Here is a 24,596-nt window from a genome sequence, read left to right as displayed (position 1 = left end):
GTCGGTGCCACTTCAAAGTTGAATCTCCGGCCACCTAAGCAAAACAACAATTAATGGATTGTGGATGTGTGGGTCGGATGTTCCGATGAAGGAGGATAAATGTGGGCCCCGCATGACTGGTTGCAGATGCTTCTTGCTTGAGAGCGGCGCAACCTGCCAAATAAGGATACCACATTACCCGGCCGCTTCATCATCATCTCTCTCATTTGCCCACGGGTTCTTTGGAGCCTTTTGTAACCCAAACACCTTAATTGCTTGCTTCACGACAACATTTTTTAACCAATTTTTTTGTTTCGTCTCATGTATGTTCAACTTAAATCTAGTATCACATGCAATTTAATTTGACGGTGTAAATCAATTCCCAGACATGCTAAATTATAATGTGTATCCACCTAAATCTTGAAACATATATGTTTATTTTTAGTATACTTTACTTAAAAATAAATGTATATACGAAGGTAGGGGTTGCTATACTGTATAGAGAACGGAGTATTTATGCTCGGGATCCTTTGACAGTAGGTCGGTAATTTGCGGGTAAATAGTCCTCGGGTGTGAAATAGGTGAAAAGATCTATCTCTCAGTAATAAATGCGGTATTTATAGGAGAGGGGAGGGGACAACATCTGAGCCCTTGACATGGAGTGCATGTGGTGCGCATGCACGGTCAAGGTCGGGGCCGTAGGGGTTTGTGACGTGTGGTGCTATATTCCTGACAAGGTTATCATACTGAGGTTAGCCACCCGGTATTGACCTATCCAGGTCGATTCCCTTACAGAGCCCGGAAGACATATCCGTGTAGAAATTATGGATCTATAGTATAGAAATTATGGATCCAATTCTGTGTGCACCTTGCATGGTGCACACGGTTGCACAACATAATTTGCCGTGATTCATTTTGTAATGTAAATTTTGGTTTACGGCATAAGCATTGCTCAAACATCACAAATTATTCTGTGGACCCGAGTCCACCTTGCAAGGTGGACTCAGAAAATGTTCACAATTTACCTTTTAAAAATTTACAATTTGTATACTATGAACACACAATGTTAACATATATGTAATTGATTATCTTGTTTTGTATTCACAAATTCCTTTCAAATACTGCAGTCACACAATATTAACATATTAGGATGTATTGTATTCACAAATTTACTTCTACAACAGTTATGTACTTATGTACACAATTTATATTCTAAACGTTCACAATTACAATATTAAAAATACACAATTTATACGTCGTTTAGGGCAAAGTGAACCCTAATCCATAGTATAACAACTCCTCAAACGTTAATGGGCCAAATATGAGCCGTGTTCATTTGACAAATTATACTAGCACCATGGTTTACATTACAAAGTAAATCGCAGATAAGTAAGTAATCAATTTTAATATACTGAATATTTCTTTTTATTTTACTAAAATAAATATTTAGTATACAAAAGATAAATATTTAATGAATTAAAAATAAACTTTCAATATATTAATAATAAATATTATGCTAACAATTTATTTTGTAAGGTGAACTATTTTCTATGATATAATAATTATGGAGTATATTCATTTGGATTAGAAGACAAACTCAAGGCTGAAAGAATGGGCTATAAACTAGCCTGGTTATTGTTTCAATGGTCCAAGTTGCATCCACGTATAGTTTTGATGCCCACATGTCATATAGGCAGGCTAGGCCTAGAGGGCTAGCTACTCTTGGCAAATTATTATTTGATGTGTGGATCACGATTTTAAATAATGTTATTTTGATATTAAAAAATATTACTGATTAATTTCGTGCTTTACAAAGGTGTTAAAATAATGAACGTTTTAGTAAAATAATGTATTTTATGAGTTGGAATAATATATTTTATATGTGTTAGAATAATGAAAATTTTAGAATAAAATAATGCATTTTATGAGTTAGAATATGTATAATGTACTTTATGTGTTAAAAGAATAAAATTTTTGTGTAAGATAAGTATTTTATGAGTTAGAATAATGTACTTTATGTGTTAAAATAATATATTTTATGCATTATAATAATGTGCTTTATGTGTTTTTAAACCATATATGGTCCGGTCCATACAATAATGAATGGCTACTTTCTTGAGGGATATTACTTCTTGTCGTTTTTGCAGTTCTGTAATGGTTAGTTAGACCTGATAGCTTTAAGGAATATAATTCTGTGGTGTCAATGTCACACATATTTCTGAAGCTAAAAAACGAGAATGCAATGAGACAACTTGATAAGGTTTCCAAGCATGTCTTCAAAGCAACAATTTGATATGGCCGCTGGCATTTTGGCATTCCCAGGAAACAATGGCAAACAGCAAACTAGTAATATCTTAAAGCAACTTAAATTTATTTTTTTTTAAAAAATAAAATATTAACGTATAAACACTAAACCATTGAAAATTTTAATTAGAATCTTTTAAATAACATGTACATTGATATATTTTAATTTTTTTTTAAAAAATAAATTTATATATACATAAAGTCATTACTTTATTTTTTTTATTTTTTTATTTTTTGAAAAACCAATGTGGTTGCATTTATATAAGAATCGAAATAGAGTCCGGCAGGACCCCGTCCCAGTACATAGCTGTAGAAAAAGCAAAGGCAGATGATACATAAAGTCATTACTTTATTTTAATTTACAAATTTATATACATAAATATGATGTATATGCAGTTTAGTGTTGATGTACTTTAATGTTTAGATTTATAATTATATAGAACAAATATTATGAACATATTGCATGATAAACATTATTAAACATGATACGTTTGCAGTGTAATATTTATGTAAATTAAGATTTGCGTATATAAACATATAAAAGCAATATTATGAATATACTACATAGTTAATAGAAATATATATAATATGCATATAATTCAGTGTTTATGTATATTAATATTTAGGATTATAGATATATAGAATACATATTATGAAAATATTACTATATAGGTAATAAACAATGAGTTATGAGTTGTCAAACCTTAATGCAATTGTAATCCAGACCAGGCCAAGCAACTGCCTCAATATGTCAATTAACAATAAATCCCCATGTGTAATTGAATCGTTAAATGCATATATAATTATCAATAGGTAATAAGAACAATTAATAATACGCAATTGACCTATTCTTTTTGCTATTAATAAATATTAAAGGTATATAGTTTGATTATCTTTAACGAAAAATTGATTTTCCATAAATTAATAATACGCAATTGACCTATTCTTTCCATTAAAAAATGATTTTCATGGTTATTTTATTTTTTGTGCTATATATCCTCGCTCTCCACATTTGTTTTGAGTTTTGACCAAACTTGAATTTGCACTAACAACCAAACTAAACCAAACACGATTGAAAAATTAGATAACGCATGTTTGGTAAATGACGGTTAGTTAATAGCTATTAGTTGATTGGGTTAATTAGAGCTTTTTAAATGCTACTAATTCTATTACAATGTAGTATCCGTTCATGACTGCTCTCTCAACCTACTAAAGCACAAAGCGCCAATAAAGCCTCCACTATGACTCGAACTCCAATCATTTGCATGGACCGTGGTCCACACAATTGTGTGGACCATAAATAAAAAGTACATTTTTAATATACTAAGAGTACATTATTTATATACGTAAAGTACATTTTTAATATACTAAGGGTACATTATTTTATATAATGTACTTTTAGTACAAAAATAATGTACCTTCAGTACAAAAATAATGTACTTTTAATATATTAAAAATGTACTTGATATTTATGGTCCACACAATAATTTGCCCTCGAACTCACAACCTCCCATATGGGAGTCCAACTCGGATGCCATTAGACCACAAGGTATTGAGCTCTTGACACTAGTTGATAATATTAGTTGATTAATTTCAATTTTGGTCATATGACTATAGGGGTCTTGTTAATTTAAGTCCTTGACTTTTAAAAGTTTCAATTTAGTACCTTAACTATGCAATTTTTGTCAGTTTTGGTCACTCCGGCCAAATTGCCGGTCAAATTTCGCCGGAAAATTTTAATTGTTAAAATAACGAGGGTATTTTAATCATTTCACGTCTCTTTTCTTCTTCCCAGACGAGTCCATCCCTTCCTCTCCCGTTTCCAGTGAATGCAGTGAACTAAGATGATGGGGAAAAGAGGCTTGATGATATTAAAGATAGGGTTTAGAGGGAGAAAGAACGCCGGAAACGGGAGAGAAAGAGATGTACTCGCCGGAGAAGAAGAAAATAGACGTGAAACGACCAAAATACCCTTATTATTTTAACTATTAAAATTTTTCGGTGAAATTTGGTTGGCAATTTGGCCGGAGTGACTAAAATTGACAAAAATTGCATAGTTAAGGTACTAAATTGACACTTTTAAAAGTCAGGGATTGAAATTAACAAGACCCCTATAGTCATATAACCAAAATTGAAATTTCCTCTTAGTTGATTGTAAGAAAGTATTTAGTAAATTAGTTGTTAGCTGATAGCTGTTTGGTATAATTTCTTTACTAAAAAAGCTAATTGAAAAGGTTGCTTTGGGAAGCTTTTTGAATTTTAGCATTTTGGAGTTGATTTTTTAACTAAGTCAAACAATTAACAGTGGTCAAATAAGTTAAAATTGGCTGATAAGCTAATATTTACCAAATAGGGCCAAAATAATTTGAATGCATTAGATCGACTAAGGGTCAATTTAAAAACCAAAAAAATGTTTTTTGAAAAGTAATTTTCAGAATATGACTTATTTTTTTAAAAATATTTTAATTTTTTAGTGTTTGACTGAATGTCAAAAATTATTATTTTTTATAATTACATTTTTTCTGTTTGGATCATTTTTAAAAAAATTAACATATAATAATAATAATAATAATAATAATAATAATAATAATAATAAGTGGTGATGGTGGTGGTGTGGTGGTTCCAGGTGGGGTGTTGGTTCCAGGTGGGGTGTTGGTGTAGTGGTGGTTGTGATGGTGTTGATGGTGGTGGTGTTGGTGGCGGTGGTGTAATGGTGGTTGTGATGGTGTTGGTGGTGGTGATGTTGGTGTTGGTGGGTCGGTGGCAGTGGTGGTGGTATGGTAGTGTTGGCCTGATAGTGGTGGCAGTGGTAGTAGTGTTGGTGTTGAGTGGTGGCAATAGTGGTGATAATGGTGGTGGTGGTGATTGTGTGTTGTGTTTGTGGTGCGGCGGTGGTGGGGTGATAGTTGTGGTAATAATAATAATATGAAAACTAACTTAAAAAAGAAGAGAGTGAAAATAAAAATGAAAAATAAAGAATTCAAAAAATGTATTTCAATTAAAAAATTATGAAGATATTTTCTACCAAATTGAATCTTTTTCGTTGACTATAATGAATCTTTTTTTTACTTAATTTTTCCATGAGTACCTAACACGGAAAAAATTCAAAAAGTAACATTCAAAAATCATTTTTTGAGTTTTCAAACGGACCTTAAGTTTACTCTTACAGTACTTTCACTTTAAAAAATGAACTATACTACGGAGTATTATATATATTATGCACTCGCTATTTTTGTACATTATTATAATTTCATCGCACTTTCAATAATAATAATTAGTATATATAATAAATAATAATAATTAAAAAAGTACAAAGTTAGAATAGTTGTATGTAATGAAAGTATTGCAAACCGGCCATTTATTACGTTGGTCGTTGGGAGAAAAAAAAAAGTGGCTATGGCATATAATGGAAGACACCTCATTGCTGATATACTTACACTATTTCCAAGAAATGTTCTTTTCACATGCTACCTACCAAACTAGACATCAAATTCAATTCTACCATAGCTTATATGTGTACAATTGTAAGTATAATGGAAACAATCAAAATTTTGGGTGTGTATAGAATTTGTTTTTCAATTGAATAAGATTATAAGTATGATTCTTTTGAAAAAAAAAATAATAAATAAATAAAAGAAGGCATTAACAACTAACTTCATTATATATGAAGAATTTTAATATATAGGGCTCTATTTGACAGAACTTATAACTTATTTTAATTTACTAATAAGCTATAAGCTATGTTTTGTAATGTCTAATAACGTTCCTAAAATAAGCTAGTAGCTTAAAATAAAAATTTATTTTAAAACGTCATCTTAGGTACCGTTTAAAAAAATAAGTTAGTAGCTTCCTAACCTTTTTTTTTTCATCTTTATTCTTATTATTTTAAATAAATGGCATCATTTATCATTCCCAATTAAAATCATTTTGGCATTTTTCTCTTCTCCTGTATTTTTACTTTTATTCGTCCTCTTCCGCAACTCTTAGCTTTACCGCCTAGCAATTCCTTAAAGTTTCAACTCCAATCGTCCGTTCATAAGTCCATTGATGCTCTGGCAAAATATATATACAGCCTCTCCCCTCTACCACTCCGCCACTGTCGCCGATTGAGATGAAGGCGATTCGTAAATTTAAGTGAGACCTCTATTGAGATGAAGGAGATTCACAACAATATTGCTACTTCATTATATATGTGATGCTAGATCATGATTATGCTAATAGTTTCATTTCAAAATGTTAAATTTTATTCCGTAATATATAAAAAACCTATTTAATTTTTATAATGATATCCTTTTTAGTCTTTTTACGTTTATCAGCTTATCAAAAAACTAAATTTACTAAACACTTTTAAGCATAATCAGCTAGCTTAACAACTCTTCAATTTTCAACTTACTTTTTATAGCTTTTTAGCTAGATTTGCCAAACATAGCCATAATTCAAAAACATATATTTATATTTCTATAAGTAACTTTGCATAGTTATTAAATGTTTATTTTATTGGAGTGGATTTAACATAAACCCAAAGAATACATGCATTTAGAAAATAAGGGTGTGTCCTCTTATCTTTCTCAGGTTTTTATACCTTCTTGAGTAATAAATAATTTTTTTTTTTTTTTTGACAAAAACCAAAGGAATTCTATTATTAAAATTGGATATGAAAAAAAGGAACAAATACACTCGGGAGGGATACTATCCCAACAATGAGAGTCAGACTGCAATCGTTATACCTTACACCACGGCGCGCGTAGCACTGTGCGCCGCGCACCTCTCGAAACGACGTCGTTTTGGGAGGCGCGGTAGGAAGTTGTTGTGATTATGTATATTTGTTCATACAATTATGTATATTTTTTATTATGTATATTTTTTATACAATTATGTACATTTTTTTTAATACAATTATGTACATCCGAATCAGGAAATTTTGTGTATTATGTTAAGAGTTGATGTGTATTATGTTAAAAGTTTATGTTTACTATGTATTATGTTAGATTATGTGTATTATCTTTTAAAAAACAGTATATATATTTTGTTATACAATTATGTACATTCATGTATACAATTATGTACATTCATGTATAACATTATGTACATTTTTGAACATGAGATTTTTTTAAGGAAAATTAACCGCCAAACACTGGGTAGCGAAATTTTTTTTAAAAAAATCTGAAACGACATCGTTTTGCATCTGGACGCATAATGCAACGCGCGCCGTGGTGTGGGATATAAATTGCCGTCAGACTGAGAGCCAATTACTCTTGCTAATTTGCGGGCAATTTGGTTGTTGAGTAATAAATAGTTAAATATACCTTTTTTTTGTTTGTTTTTTTTTTTTTTTTTTTTTTTTTTGTTTTTTGTTTTAGTATGTACTAAAAAAAATTCAATTTTTTGTTTGGTTATTTCAAGGATGCATACTATGATTGGTCACTCTTACCTCTAAAAATTAACTTTTTTGAGCATTTGATATGGTGAAGACAAAGCTAAGCCTTGGTCTATTGAAGACAAGGATCCTTGATCAATAGAAGACGAGAATCCTTGATAGATTGAGGATGAAGATCCATTGGGCTATTAGGGATGAGAATGCTTAGGCGTTTTAAGACAAGGATCCCTGGTACGGTTGTTGAGGATGAGAACTCTAGGTCTGACGAGGACGAAGACTTTGGTAAACCAAAGACAAATAAAGTGTTCCATGTTACTACCTCCTTCTGTTTACAAAGCCTTTCCTTTCGCCCTTGATTTTTCTAAAAGGCTGAACCGCAACCCTAAGGGGCCCCCACATTTGGGCCTTTCCTTTTGCCCTTGATTTTTCTAAAAGGTTAAACCCTAACCCTAAAGGCCCCCACATTTGGACCTTTCCTTTCGCTCTTGATTCTTCTAAAAGGTTGAACCCCAACCCTAAAGGCCCCACATTTGGGAGGATGTAAATCATGGTAACTCAATTAAACATAGACTGTGCTCACTGCGTACAAGGAACCCCCCTCACTTTCATGGTAACTCAATTGAACATAGACCGTGCTCACTGCGTACAAGGAACCCCCTTCACTTTCATGATAACTCAATTGAACATAGACCGTGCTCACTGCGCACATAGACCGTACTCTCCTCACTTTGAGAGATTGCTCCCACACAAGGAACTCCCTCACTTTGAGAGATTGCTCCCACATAGACCGTCCCCTCACTTTGAGAGATTGCTCCCACACAAGGAACTCCCTCACTTTGAGAAATTGCTCCCACATAGACTGTCCCCTCACTTTGAGAGATTGCTCCCACATAGACCGTGCTCACTGCGTACAGCGTACAAGGAACTCCCCTCACACATAGACCGTCCCTCACTTTGAGAGATTGCTCCCACATAGACCGTGCTCACTGCGTACAGCGTACAAGGAACTCCCCTCACACATAGACCGTCCCTCACTTTGAGAGATTGCTCCCACATAGACCGTGCTCACTGCGTACAGCGTACAAGGAACTCCCCTCACTTGCTCCCACATAGACCGTGCTCACTGCGTACAGCGTACAAGGAACTCCCCTCACACATAGACCGTCCCCTCACTTTGAGAGATTGCTCTCACATAGACCGTGCTCACTGCGTACAGCGTACAAGGAACTCCCCTCACTTGCTCCCACATAGACCGTGCTCACTGCGTACAGCGTACAAGGAACTCCCCATCACCTTTGAGAGATTGCTCCCACATAGACCGTGCTCACTGCTTTGAGAGATTGCTCCCACATAGACCGTGCTCACTGCGTACAACGTACAAGGAACTCCCCTCACTTTGAGAGATTGCTCCCACATAGACCGTGCTCACTGCGTACAGCGTACAAGGAACTCCCCTCACTAGCGTACAAGGAACTCCCCTCACTTTGCTCCCACACTGCCGCTGATAAGACTCGATCCCTGATTATTCTTCCAAAGTTTCACCTCTGTGATCAGTTGAGCTGCCCATGCGGGTCCTTTTGCCCTTGAGGATGCATATTGGTGTCCTCTACGTCCATTCCCAACATTAGCTAATATTGAATAATTAATTTATTACACATATTTTACAGCAACTATATTATATGCTAGTAAACATGTACAATTTGATAATTGTCAAATATCTCAATCTTCCCTGCTATTATAAATAGCAAGTGAGGATGCTAATTTTGTAAATAATTATTATTTTATTTAAGAAAAGAATTAATTTCACTTTTGGTCCCACGACTTTTGATGTTCTATCACTTTTGGTGCACAACTTTAAATTTTTTTAATTTTGGTGCCTAACTTTGTTATTTTTATCAGTTTTGGTCCTTCCAGCCAAATTGACGGTAAAATATTTCTGGATTTTATATTTTAGGGGCAAAATCGCCATCCCATGGAAAGATCTTCAATATTTAAACAAAAGAAAAACCATATTAAGAGGAAAAAAAGAGTTTGCCAATGGTCGAAACTATAAATCCCATAGATCTGTCTGGTTTCTGCCCGTCTTCCACATTATTCTCATCATCAAACACATATAGATATGATTTTACAGGATGATTTTGTTTAGATATTGAAGATGTTGCCTTGGGATGATGATTTTACCCCTAACAATATAAAATCCAGCAACATTTCGCTGTCAAATTCGCCAAAAGGACCAAAACTGATAAAAATAACAAAGTTAGGCACCAAAATTAAAAAAATTTAAAGTTGTGCACCAAAAGTGATAGAACATCAAAAGTCGTGGGACCAAAAGTGAAATTAATTCTTTAAGAAAATAATAGCTAAATTTTTTTTTTAAAATCTATAGTACGTAATAAAAACATTACTTTTTTGACATCTTAAAATGTTCAAAATTTAAAGATAAGTTGACTTTGAATGAGTATACGTGTAATACATACGGTAAGTATTACGTCGGAGATTTCTGGCAAATGTATAAACGTTGGCAACAGCCGCCCTCTTTCCCATTTATTTTGTCGTATAATATATGCCGATGACCCCTCAGTCCTCAGTCGCCCCCCCCCCCCCCCCCCCCCCTAACACGATATATTATTTCCCTTTAAAACTTTTTCTAGTCTACTCTGTCATCCTCTACCCACCCCTCTTCTTTAATTTTCAGATCATCACCGGCGCTCGGCGTTTGATCTGACATGGATCTCAGAACCGCGGCTTCTCTCTTCCTCGCCGCCGCCCTTCTTTTGGCCTTCCACGGCTGCGCGGCTCTCAAGGTACAAGTGTACAACCACCTGTCGTTCGTACGTTGGTTGTCCTGTCTATTTTCATTTTCCTTTGAGAGTGACAAGCAAATTAAATACTACGTAGTTTTCTTAAATATAACTCTCCGATTTGAAACGTTAACAGCAAGGTGAAAGATGCGTGTCCAATAGCCGGTGTGACGCCGGGCTGCATTGCGAGACCTGCATCGCCGGAGGCATGCTAACGCCTCACTGTACTCGCATTCAACCGCTCAATCCATTCTCCAAGGTAACCAATTAAAATTCTTAACATTTTTTCTAATCCGGAATCAGTTAATACGGTGATGATGAATTGAATTATATTATGAGCTAGCGCAGGTGAAAGGGTTGCCGTTTAATCGGTACTCGTGGCTAACGACCCACAACTCGTTTGCCAAATTGGGTGTGAAGTCGGGCACCGGAGACGCCTTGCTCACCACCATGAACCAGCAGGATTCCATCACCGAACAGCTCAATGTATGTATAGTAATCAGCTAACTTTTATTAATTTTCTCTAATTATTACATGTTTTACTATGTTATGGGGAACGTGTATAGATTGAAGCAGTCCATCGGGAAGTAGTTATGTGTAGAAAGAAGACTTGAATTGGTAAAGGAAGAAAGAACTAACATACAACTTGTGGCTGGCATATTCGCCTACTTTTTCAAATTTAATTGATTATAAAATATAATAAATGATTACATAATGTAAGTGGACTTTCTTATTGTAGTATGTGAGGTTTGGTATGGACGGCGTTTGTGGGATGAATTAATAATTCTGATCCTAGAATTGATGTCATGCCATTTACAATTTTTTTCTAATCAAAGAATCTTTGTTTTTTTTTTTTTTTTTTTTTTTTTTTTTTTTCTAATTTGAGAATCGAAATGTTGGTTAATGGTGGATATGATGCAGAATGGTGTGAGGGGTTTGATGCTGGATATGTACGACTTCAACAACGACATATGGCTATGCCACTCCTTTGGAGGGAAATGCTACAATTTCACGGCGTTCCAGCCGGCGATCAACGTGCTCAACGAACTTCGACTCTTTCTCGAAGCAAACCCCGCCGAGATAATCACCGTCATTATCGAAGACTACGTTACATCTCCCAACGGACTAAACAAGGTTTTCGATGCCGCCGGTCTGAGGAAGTTCTGGTTCCCCGTTTCTCGGATGCCAAAGAACGGCGCCGACTGGCCTTCCGTCGATGATATGGCTAAGAAGAATCAGCGTTTACTCGTTTTCACTTCTAAATCTGCCAAAGAATCCTCCGAAGGCATCGCCTACCAATGGAGATACATGGTAGAAAACCAATGTGAGTCAGTTAGTTTCCAACATTTTTTTCATCATATCGTACCTTAAACTATATATATTAGTGGGTTTTAATTTGAATGTATAATATATAGATGGAGATGATGGGATGAAAAACAGTTCGTGTCCTAATCGCGGTGAATCACCGGCCATGAACACCCGATCAAGGTCATTGGTTCTGATGAACTATTTTCCGAGCGCCCCGAATTTGGCCCAAGCTTGCAAACATAACTCCGAATCATTAAGGAGCATGATGAATACGTGTTTTGAAGCTTCTGGTAAAAGATGGTCTAACTTTATTGCCGTTGATTTTTACAAGGTAATTATTAATTAATGATTAATTTGTTGTTAATCATAATCTCTGCTTGAGAAAACCAAACATTTTTTAGTTTCTTCAATTTTTATCTCTGTTCATCTTCAGAGGAGTGATGGAGGAGGAGCCCCTGAAGCTGTAGATGAGGCAAATGGTCAATTAGTCTGCGGCTGCGCTAACATTTCTTCTTGCAAGGTAATTATAATGGTGAATTTTAAGTTGCTTTTGTCCAATTGTTAACTTGATAATTATAAGATTTAGAGATCTATTGATTTTCTTGATTTAAGCTGGTTAGCTATGAACAACTTAGGCTGGTTTACTCGTGCATACCATTGAGTAGTGACTACTAATTTCTTTCATCACCTAAAAAATGTGAATTTTAAGTCGATTCCTAGTATATTAAAGTTTTTACTCGATTTAATTTTTGTGTGCAGAATAATATGACTTTCGGAGATTGTGAGTTGCCAAAGGCCGAAGTTGCTCCAACAGCAGCAGTAGCTAAAAGGGAAACAAGCTCTTCAAGTGTTGATAGAAGAAGAGCATTATTATTTGAATTGCCATGGCTGCTTGTTACATCTTTACTGCCTCTTTTCTTGTCATAACAGTCGCCTTTTTGGCATTTGACTAATTAGTTCATATGTACATTTAATTTGTGGACAATAATTAGAATTGATGATATGATTCCTGGAAACTACATTCTCCACCCCTAGTATATGTGTGTGATCATATTGGCCCTGTTTGGTAAAAAATTGAACTATAGGCTAATTTTGGCTTATTTGATTACTATTAATTGTTTGATTAAGTTAAAATATCAATATAAGTGTTTGATTAATTAAACTTTTACAATTTCAAAATGCTAAAATTCAAAAAGCTACCCCAAACAACTTTTTCAATTAAGTATTTCACCAAATAAATTATACCAAACAGCTATCAACTAACAGCTAATTTACCAAACACTTTTTACAACAGCTAATATTATCGATCAACTAGTTAACTAATGTTATCAACTAATTATACCCTCTAATTAACACAATCAGCTAAGAGTCATTTACCAAACAAGCCAATTATATATATTACATCGAAGTCAAGTTAATTTACGGAGCTCTGATCTAAACTCCCGTGTGTTTTGAAGGTGATTTTTTTTTTTTTTTAAATTATAATAATAAAATTTATTTTAATGGGAAAGGCTTTTTCTAAGCTTGGCTAGTTAGGTAATCAAATCACGGAAAGCGTTGTCCTCCACTTAAAATAATTTAATCGACATATCGTTGTCAATTGTCATTGGAAAATGTCTTTTTCCTTTTCTTCGTTACAAAAGTGTTTTTCCGTGCTTTTTTTTTTAATACATTTTTTATAATAAAAAAATCATGATATTAATTTAAAGGGATAAAATACAAATAAGTCACTCAACTATTTGAGAAATAACAATTAAACTATCAAACTCAAATAACTCCCAAATAAGTTATTAAACCCGGAAAAAAAAGAGCAAATAAGTCATTGAAGCCGGGAAAAAAGAGCAATTAACATTTTTAACAGGTTAACTCCAGGTTTTTGTTGATTGTATTGCCAAATGTTTATTTTATGTACGTTATTATTCTTATTGTTGTTAATATTATCCACTTGGACAATATTATATTTTAAAGTAATTAAAATCAAAACAGTTTATTTGATTGATTGATTGATTATTATTTTTTCACTGAATTTTCTGTCTAAAAAAATCATAATAAATAAATAAATCAGATCTAGACAATACAAAACTATTTTAATTATAATTACTTTAAAATATATTACTATGTAGGTAGATTATAATAAAAAAAAACGTAAATAAAATAAACATTTGGTAATCTAGTCAGCAAAAACTTAGAATTAACTTGTTAAAAATGTTAATTGATTTTTTCCTTCGAGTTCAATGGCTTATTTGAGAGTTATTTGAGTTCGATGACTTAATTGATATTTCTCAAATAGTTCAACTCATGTGCTCCACTCATATATACAACACATGAATAACAATATATAAAAACACACATGCAGCACATTAATTAAAATTTTAAAATGTCCCCCAAACATTAATTAATTAAATATTCATATACGCACCCAAAAAAAAACATCAAGAAAAAACATAGCACTAGTATTTCGATCTCCTATTGATATGAATGGGGATTGAATGCAACATGGATCAGTGATGGGCATGCAGTTACCCACAAACTCCTATAATCTCTGTTGCGGCTGCCTTGTAAATCTCTTCTACTGGAAATTGACCTTCATATCCACCTGCTATCACCTATTTCAACATATTGAATTAAACAAACCACATAAACATATAATATATAAACATAAAAGTACAGTTCAACTATCAATTTAGTCTTTTAATTAATTAAGATGGAGCACATTATTCTTCTATTTGGTATCAGAACCAATTCATGCCAGAGGTCATGGGATTCATTGCTTATAGGGTACGTATGATAAGGATGAGGAAGACTTACACGGGCATGGATCATGTACATGCTCTTATTATGGTCTGATGACACATGAGCAGATAGCACATCAATTTTGTACTTCTCCAGCACAGAGCAAATGGCAGCTAAGACACCAAACTTCTTAGAACAGCAAACGTTAATGTGTGCATCATTGCCACACACATTGAGTGTCACATTAGGAGAGGTCCATGTTTTAAAGACATCATCAGAAGGGGGTATAGATGTCATATGTGGGATGCTGCTCATCATCATCGTACCATTGTCGGAAGCAAATGTACCACATTGATCACCCATGTCCGTCATGCCCAAAATGGTTCTTGTTTTCGAACTTTCAAGCATTTCCGACTTTTGTCTCTGGAGGTCGCTCAACTTACTTTCAAGTCCCTTTATATGCTTCACGGCTTCATCAAGAATACTGGACTTGTCAACCTATTTCCAAAAATATATTCAAATTAATTTTCGTCTAGAAAAGAATATATAATAAAAAAGATATTTGTTAGTGTTTATATAAAACTTGTGTGAGAGCATCTCAGATGAAAATGTAAGAATTAATGTCATATTTAGTAACATAGTTAGCTTATCAGTCAATTTTGACTTATTTGACTTAGTTAAACAGTCGTAGTATTACATTTTTCTTCAAAGATATTACATTTTCACTTATAACATACAAGTAACAAACACTTTGGGAGTGTTTGGTAAATACTTGTTAGCTGATTGTGTTAGTGGCTTTGACTAGTTGATAACATTAACTTATTGTAGAAAGATGTTTGGTAAATTAGCTAATAGCTGATTACATGCAAAATGACTTTCTCAAAAATATGCTTGAAAAAAACCGCTTTGAGCAATTTTTTTTTAATTTTTAATTTTAACATTTTACAACAATAAGTTGTTACAATTTTCAATTAGTTGATAAAAAAAATGACATTTTTTTATTTTTTAAAAAATACTTAATTAGATTACCTTATTAGGATGAAACTGATGAGGAAGCAAAGCTTGAAGATTAGTGAACATGTCTCTCATCTTCTTCCTCCTCTCTCTCTCAGTCCATAGATGTCTTTCATGATTTCCTACAGGCTCTCTAACATCATCACCACTGTCGTTAATATTCCCTGATGACACAACCCTCGTCACACTTGTTGATGCTGGAATTGCTACATCCACTTTAGGCAGCAATGGTGACTGACTAGAGGATGCATTGAAATCTGGAACTGTTTTTCTTGACTTTTCATTGCTCTCACCATCGGAATAATCACAGTCGTTGAGAAAGCAGGTCCATTCTTCATTATTTTCTGATAGGAAGGAATCTTGATCACCATTTATATCCATATCTTCTTCACTAATCTGCTTCGCGCAACAAATTTTTTTTGGAACTCTCTCTCTCTCTCTCTCTCTCTCTCTCTCTCTCCGCAGAATTTCCTGCTTTCGAATTCGCTACATCGAATACCCTGTTTGGCTGTCATATTTATTAAATGATGGAATCACAAAATTTTAAAAGAATGACTAATTGTGACAAGTAAATGAAATTCAATGGTGTAATGTGATAAAATTTAAAGAGTAGAATAAAGTTTGACAATATTGCAATAGTTGAAGACTAAGAGTACGTGAATTTACTCTTCCAATCCCTCCACATGCATGGATATACTTGTGCAAAATATCAATATAGAATTAATCATCATTTTGATCCCAAGATTATTTTTCAATTGTCAATGTAGTCCCTAATTTTCAATTTTAACTAATTTGATCCTCAAATAGTTTAAAATTTCGTCAATTAAATCCTTACGAAGTGTTTGGTTAGAGGGAGGGAATTAGGTGGGAAAAGAATTGTAATTCTATGGGAGATGAATAATTTGAGAATAAAGTAATAATTTAAATTCAAGTGTTTGGTTTCAGGAATAGAATTACTGAGAATTTCAATTCCAATGTTTGGTATACATGGAATTGAAAGGAAATAAGTAGTATAAAGTCCAAAATGTTCATATTTAATAATAATAATAATAATAATAATAATAATAATAATAATAATAATTATTATTATTATCATCATCATCATCATTATTATTATTATTATTATTATTATTATTATTATTATTATTATTATTATTATTATTATTATTATTATTATTATTATTATTATTATTATTATTATTACCAAGTTACAAAAATTACCACACAAATGGATTTGCAATAGATATATTATACTCCTGCATTATATTAATTACAATAATATGTGGTCTATTTAATATTCCTAGTTTAGTTTTGTTTTTGTTTTTTTTTTTTTTGTAATTTCTGTGTATTACACGCATGGATTATATCTCTATCTCTATATATATTAAAGCAAAATAATTGCCTCTAAAATTTTCTCTCCAAATGTGAAAATATTTATTATATTCATATTAATTTATAAATAGATTCATGTAATTCCCAAAAAATTTCCCTCCAAATGTGAAAACATTTATTGTATTCATATTAATTTATAAATAGACTTATGTAATTCTCAAAAAATTTCCAAATGTGAAAACATTTATTGTATTCATATTAATTTATAAATAGATTCATGTAATTCATGTAATTTAACATGTTGAATAAAAGAAGAACATAATATTAGTTACTATTATAATTATATATCTATAGATAGATATATAGATTATAGTAATTATTATAGTAATAATAATTCACATACAGAATAAATTTTTCACATACAAAAACGCGGAATCATGTATCCTATTAGCCTTAACGAAATATTATTACTATAATTACTATTTACTATAATAATAATAATAATAATAATAATAATAATAATAATAATAATAATAATAATAATAATAATATAATACTATAATACTATACTATACTATACTATAATAACGAATTAGCCAATTTATAAATAAATTCATGTAATTCATGTAATTTAACATGTCGAGTAAAAGAAGAATATATTATTATTATTATTATTATTATTATTATTATTATTATAGTAATAATATTTAAATTAAATCACCCTATATATATTTAGTATTACAAATGATCATCCTTAATTAAATTAAATTATCCTTAATTAAATTATTTAAATTAAATCAGCCTATATATTTAGTATTACAAATAATTATTTAATAATTATTTTTAATTAAATTAGATCATTCTTAATTAAATCATTTAAATTAAATCAGCCTATATATATTTACTATTACAAATAATCATCCTTAATTAAATTAAATCATCCTAAATCAAATTCAATCACCCTTAATTAAATTATTTAAATTAAATCAATCCTTAATACAAAACGTAAAATCAGCCTTAATAACAATACAGAAATGCGAAATCATCCTATTAGCCAATTATTATTAGAGTGAATTTCATTTTTGGTCCTACTGTTATAGGGGTGTTTCCAATTTTAGTCCACCTTAATTTTTTTTGCCACTTTATGACCACTATTATTGAATGTGTTCCACTTTTAGTTCACCGTTAGTACTTCCATCAACAGGCCATGTAATCTAGGGGTATTTTGATCTTTCTTCTCATCCAAGACTATGTTTGACTAAAAGAAATGAGAACATTAAACCTAAAAGCTAAAAAATCTCGCCGGTCCACGTTGGAACGAACGAAACGATGTAGCTTTGGCTTCCCATTCTCGTTGTTCGAAGAGCCATCTTCGAATATCGGAGGAGGAGGACGAAGCACCTGGATTAAAAGAAAAGAGACAATCATAAAAAGACCAAAATACTCGTGGATTATACGGCCTCTTGACGAAAATATTAACGGTGGACTAAAAGTGGAACACATTCAATAACAGTGGTTGTAAAATGGCAAAAAAAATTAAGGTGGACTAAAATTGGAAACGCTCCTATAACAGTAGGACCAAAAATGAAATTCACTCTTATTATTACTATAACTAGTATTTTACCCGTGCGATGCACGGTATGAAAATTTAAGCATAAATGTTATGACCTTATATCAATTGTTATTTTGCTTATAAAAAATTAATCAATGCATAAATGTTATGGTCTCGTATCAATTGTTATTTTGCCTTTAAAAAATTAATCAATAATAATAATAAATAAATAAAAAAACTAATCAAAATTACAAACAATCTAAACTCACCAATACAATTTCCTCACAATAAAATTAAAAAAGAATTATGATTAAGAGTTGGATATGATACATGCATCTACAATTCCATTATATATATATATATATATATATATATATATATATATATATATATATATATATATATTACTATTTATAATAATAATAATAATAATAATTATAGTTGTTTGTGTTTTATTTTTGTAAGAAAAACCCCAACATATAAGTGACAATATTATTATGACAAATTAAGATAGGGTTTAGCTTGGTGTCTGTTTGTCCTTGAAGAAGACTGACTGATCAGTACAATCAACAGACGCTCTGCTAGATCGAGCCACTGAAGATCTGATAAAGGAAAGTTTTCTAAAAAGGCTGGGACGCGGTTATGAGATGACCGTTTTGGAAAGAATATCAGCGGATCAACGTGAAAGATATGGAACGAATCTTAAAGATTTCTTTCTTCACAAAAAGTCCTACCATCTACAATTATAGACATATTTAGAGAGTGTCCAAATCAAAGAAGTATATATATATATATATATATATATATATATCCTTATTAGTTCAAGAATTAGGGTTGCATTGATTGAAGCCGCAACACTCTATACTAAATAAAATACACATCTCTGGTTGTCATGCATCTTCTCAAGACAATTAGTTCTTGGTGATTATGAAGAAGAACTTGAGAAGTATCAACGTTGCTTAAAAGATAGGACGCGAAGATCACTCAGTTGTGGGAACAACGTGGGACTGCGTCATTGAAGCGGACTGCATCAGAGTTAGCTCTCCAATTGAAGGGATTTCATTGGACTTCTGCATGCGTGGCTCTCCGACTTCAACAATCCACTAAACCTTTGTAGACTGAGTACTGACCTTGTGTGAGGCACTTGGGTGAGATTGTTTTTTCTCTACCTTTGTACATTGGATTATGAGTTAGTGGATTGGACGCCTCAGTGATCGCCCCCCAGATGTAGATACACAATGTATCGAACTGGGTAAACAAACATATGTGTTGATTTACTTTCTGCCTTAGTTTTCCGCTTTTCAATTTATCTGCTATTATATCTGGATGACTGATCAATTGAGCATCTGAGTCAGTCAGTCCAGTATTCTGTTTGCTAGAAACTAAATCAATATCCATATACTGAGAATATGCAAAATTACATGTGGTATCAGAGCTTTTAAGTCTACATAGTGACTTGATCCATACGAGAAAAACTTTTTTCCTTTTTCTCTCTCTTTAAGAAGCTGTTTACTTGGTTGTCTGTTGGCTTTTAGACTGCTCTCTGCTTGTGTGTTCTGGCTGGTCGTCTGTTTTGATTCAGGATGGATGCAAGTATGAAACCACCAGAATTGGATGGTCACAACTATTCCTTCTGGAAGGCTCGAATGGAGATTTATCTTCAAGCACAAGGCACCAGAGTTTATCGTACTGTCCTCACTTGATGGAGTCCTCCGATAGTTCAGAATGCTGATGGAACTACTGAGATCAAACCAATGGAGACATGGACTGAAGATGAGATGTCGTCCTCTGATCTGAATAATAAAGCGCTGAATTCTATTGTAGGATCTCTACATGAATCAGTCTTTACCTTGGTTACAGGGATAAAAGAGGCAAAACGTGTATGGGAAATCCTTGAAACTAGATTTGAGGGTACTGGTGATGTCAAACAGTCAAAGCTTCAGATGGGTTTATCAGAGTTCGAAACTCTCAGGATGAGTGAAGAAGAAACTATCTCTAACTTCCATAGTCGTGTTCAGAATTTGATGAACAGAGCATCAGTACTTGGGGAACCATTTACAGATGAAAGAGTTGTCAAACAGATCCTTCGGTCTCTACCCAAACGATTCCGAATGAAAGTGACTACAATTCAGGAAAACACAGGCTGGGAGAAGAAGAGTGTGGGAGAGCTTATGGGTAATCTGCATACTTATGAACTTCAACTGTTGGCTGATGACGATCCTGCAGTCAGCAGAAAAGGTAAGTTGGTGGCTTTTGTAGCTGAGGCTGATCGAGAATCTGACACAGATGACATAGATGATGACGCCCTAGCCTTGTTAACAAACAATTTCAAGAAAATACTGAAAGGTTTCAATCGAAGAAGTCAAGGACAACCTAACAGGACTCAGTACAAAAGTGGAAACTCCTCATATAAGAAATTAGAACCGTCCTCATTCACAAAGAATAGTCAGTTTCAGGCTGGACGAACATGGCAATTCAGAACTACGCCTACTGACATAGTTAAAACTTTAAACCGGTCAGTGCAGTGTCGGGAGTGTGTAGGGTTTGGACATATAAAATCTGAATGTGCAACGTATCTCAAAAGAAAGAAATCTATGTCTGTGTCTACCCTAAGTGATGATGAAGAGGAAGCAACAGATGACCCGTCTGATGAAAATGTTGGAAACTTCGTAGCCTTCTTCACAACAACAGAGGATCACTCAGAAGAAGATGAAACTGATGGAGAATCCTACATATCATCAGATGATTTTGAAGAGAGACATGTTCAGCTAGAGATGGAATTTGCTAAACTGGTTGGCAGTTGGGAACAACTAGTGAAAATCAACAAGAATCTGAATGAAGATCTGAAACACAGAGATGAACTACTGAAGAAACTAAACACTGAATTAGTTACAAAAGAAGACCTTATTTCTCAGATCAGATCTCGAGAGGGAAAACTGATAAAAGAACTGGAGGATCTGAAGAAAACTATCAAGATGATGGATACCACGTCAACCTTAGACAAAATTCTAGATTCTGGTCGAAATCCTAATGATAAAAAGGGACTTGGATTTGAACGAGGACAGTCCTCAATGTCAGCTCCTATTTTTATCAAAGAAGGTACATCTAGTGGTGGTTCAGTTCTCTGTCATGAACGAGGCCAATCATCAAGATCAACTCAGTTCTATCAGAAAGGAAGCATGTCCACTCTGATCACTGAGGCTTAACCTAGCAGAGCCAAATTTCAGTCTCAGCACTCAAAGTTTAAGACTAAGTATGTTAAAGTCAGACAGTATGTACCCATTTGTCACTACTGTCTAACAAAAGGGCACACCAGACCTGAATGCTACTTCTTCTACAGAGATCAGAGGAAGGAGAAATATCAGTACAAATCTATCAGATTTAATTTCATATTAATTCCAATTTTAAATTACAGAATTAATTCTTAGGTCAACGGTGCTGTTACATGGGTGTTTTAATGTTATTTCTAAATGCTATTGAATTCCATCACCCCTATATAAGAGAGGGTAGAGCAGCAGACTTTTTCAACATAGAAAATCATATTTTCCAGCCTCAAAACTCTCTGCTTCTACTATCTTCTTAGCCTAATTGTGTTCATCACATTGCTCTAGTTCGCCGAATTCCTTGTTTGGGTTCTCAAACATTGAATCGTAGCAAGTTTTATCCTGGGAAGCCTAGGCTACAACGCTCCTAGCACTTGTGGGAGATAGCAAATAAGGTTTTAAGGAAAGAGTGATCGCTCGAATCATGCTAAAAACCCTACACCAAACACGAGCCTATCTCTTCATCTTTCTTTCCCTTTTTCTACACAAAATAATAATCCTTATTTTGTAGGATTATTATTCAGTTTTACCAACGCTTATCCAACATAAAGATCCGTGAGACGTTTTCACAGAAGAGTCACTCTTAACTAATTACTTAAACATAATAAATTAATAATTTATTTGGAAGGGATGAGGATTAGTATTTCTGAATAATCAATAATACAAGTCTGAACTAGAGTATAAGAATACTAGACTACGGGTCCTGTTACAATATGACTACTAATGATAATAGACTTCCTAACACTCCCCCTCAAGCACAAGGTTGCCAGGAAACAACATTGAGCTTGTCTCGCAGTAGAGCAAAACGTGGACTAGGCAATGCTTTGGTGAAGAGATCCGCTATCTGATCTTTCGTGGAAATAAAATTGACCTACAACTCCTTCTTGGCCACTTTGTCACGAACAAAGTGGTAATCAATCTCCACATGCTTCGTCCTGGCATGAAACACTGGATTGGCACACAAGTAAGTAGCTCCCAAGTTATCATACCACAATGTGGGAGGCAACCCCGGATGTAGACCAAGTTCAAGCGATAAAGAAGTCAACCAAGTTACCTCTGCAGATACATCAGTCAGTGCCTTGTACTCAGCCTCAGTAGAAGAACGAGCCATAGTGCGCTGTTTCTGACAAATGCAAGAAATTAAATTGCAACCAAGATAAACCGCAAAGCCACTCGTGGATTTTCTGTCAGTCAGATCACCAGCCCAATCCGAATCCGAAAAGGCATGCACATAAAATGAAGAGGGCGGACGAACATGTAAGCCAAAATGTTAAATCCTGTTGACGTACCGTAACACGCGTTTGAGCATAGCCCAATGCTTAGTAGTGGGCGAGTGCATGTGCTGACACAGGAAAGATCTGGTCGTGTGACTGTAAGATACTGGAGTGTCCCTACAAGACTCTGATACTGAGTGGGGTCCTCATAAGGAGTCACATGAGTAGTAGAAGTCCAAGACAAACAGACTGGAGTGACCAGAGGCTTACAATCAGTCATTCCTGCACGCTTCAAAGATACTGAGTGGGGTCCTCATAAGGAGTCACATGAGTAGTAGAAGTACGAGACAAACAGAATGGATTGACCAGAGGCTTACAATCAGTCATTCCTGCACGCTTCAAAATGTCTTGCATATACTGTTGCTGGGAAAGAAGCAAACTACCATTCCACGTGACCGTCTCAATACAAAGGAAAAAGGATGGAGCCCCCATGTCACGAATCTTAAACTCAGATGCCAGCTCTGCAAGAAGATGAGTGACCCTGGAAGAATCAGAACCCATGACCAGAATATCATTTACGTACACAAGCGAGTATAGATGAACAAAATCACGCGTATAAATAAATAAGGATACATCAGTCTTGGACGGTGTAAAACTAATAGAGACCAAAAAGGAATGAAGCTGATTAAACTAGGCCCGAGGGGCCTGCTTGAGGCCATACAACGACCGCTGCAACAAACAGACATGACTCAGCCGAGATTTGTCCTCATATCCCAGTAGCTGATGTAGACAGTCTCATCAAGATTGCCATTCAGGAAGGCGTTGTGGACATCCAACTGCCGAATGGTCCACCCATGAGAAACATCCAAAGATAAGAGAAGTCGAACCGTGGTCGGTTTAACCACCGGGTTAAAAGTCTCAAAAATATCTTGCCCGAGCACCTGGTTGAACCCCTTAGCCACCAACCGAGCCTTATGCCGCTCAATCGTGCCATCCTCCTTCCGTTTGGTCCTGAAAACCCATTTGCACCCTATAACATTCATGCCTGGACTGGGACTAACAAAACGCCAAGTATTGTTCACCAGTATAGCATTAAACTCTGAATCCATAGCCGCACGCTACTCCGGAAACCGAACCGCTTGAGAGTAACACGTTGGTTCAGAATCCGCCAATAAAGCAACATGCTGCGTTGGACCCTGGCTACGTGTCGCCATGACATGAGACCGTGGCTAGACCACCTTCACAGGCCACTTCACCGGACGAGACCAAGCAAGCCGTCCAACCTCCTGACCACCAGCCGGTGCCGGTTCTGAAATAGTCCGCCACTCCGACTCAAACAAAGCGGCAGAAGGAAATTCGGCCACAAGGGGCAACTCGGACTCAACAGGCGGTATAGATACACTGCCAACACCCCATGGAGCCACCGGAGCCGAACCTAAAGCCTGCACAATCACAGAAGATGCAAACGGATAAACAGATTCATCAAACCGCACATGACGGCAAATGAAAACCTTGTTAGTTACAGGATCTAAGCAACGATAGCCACAAAAAGAAGACGGATAAACAAGAAAGACACATGGAGAAGACCGATACTGCAATTTATTGCTGTCGTACGGACGCAACAAAAGATAGCAAAGACACCCAAAAACACGCAAAAAG

The 24,596-nt window shown here is 34.3% G+C and overlaps 3 protein-coding genes across 4 annotated transcripts in view; 2 read left to right on the top strand and 1 right to left on the bottom strand.

Moving 5' to 3' along the window:
• The window catches only part of LOC109161975 (thioredoxin M2, chloroplastic-like), a 29,291-nt gene extending 13,156 nt beyond the window's left edge, over positions 1–16,135 (top strand). For both annotated transcript variants that reach the window (XM_019310579.1, XM_019310578.1), the window contains exons 3-5: positions 4,939–4,949; positions 15,331–15,341; positions 16,125–16,135. In XM_019310579.1, coding sequence (XP_019166124.1) covers positions 4,939–4,949; positions 15,331–15,341; position 16,125 — 23 coding nt within the window. In that variant the 3' untranslated portion in view covers positions 16,126–16,135. The remainder of the gene's footprint in view (positions 1–4,938; positions 4,950–15,330; positions 15,342–16,124) is intronic.
• On the top strand, positions 10,272–12,824 carry LOC109161974 (PI-PLC X domain-containing protein At5g67130-like). The gene is made up of 7 exons (XM_019310576.1): positions 10,272–10,464; positions 10,598–10,720; positions 10,810–10,947; positions 11,383–11,785; positions 11,877–12,100; positions 12,203–12,289; positions 12,529–12,824. Exons 1-7 carry the CDS (start codon positions 10,387–10,389, stop codon positions 12,694–12,696), a joined length of 1,221 nt encoding a protein of 406 aa, XP_019166121.1. The 5' UTR covers positions 10,272–10,386; the 3' UTR covers positions 12,697–12,824.
• Positions 16,136–21,725: 5,590 nt separating the features above from the next.
• Positions 21,726–23,498, bottom strand: LOC109161656 (uncharacterized mitochondrial protein AtMg00810-like). The gene is made up of 4 exons (XM_019310147.1): positions 23,315–23,498; positions 22,924–23,237; positions 22,778–22,846; positions 21,726–21,734 (listed from the first exon to the last, which is right to left on the bottom strand). Exons 1-4 carry the CDS (start codon positions 23,496–23,498, stop codon positions 21,726–21,728), a joined length of 576 nt encoding a protein of 191 aa, XP_019165692.1.
• Positions 23,499–24,596: the final 1,098 nt, after the last annotated feature.

This window comes from Ipomoea nil, unplaced genomic scaffold (genome assembly GCF_001879475.1).
Source record: "Ipomoea nil cultivar Tokyo-kokei standard unplaced genomic scaffold, Asagao_1.1 scaffold2926, whole genome shotgun sequence".
NCBI lineage: Eukaryota > Viridiplantae > Streptophyta > Magnoliopsida > Solanales > Convolvulaceae > Ipomoea > Ipomoea nil.
This window is presented reverse-complemented; position numbering and strand designations above follow the sequence as displayed.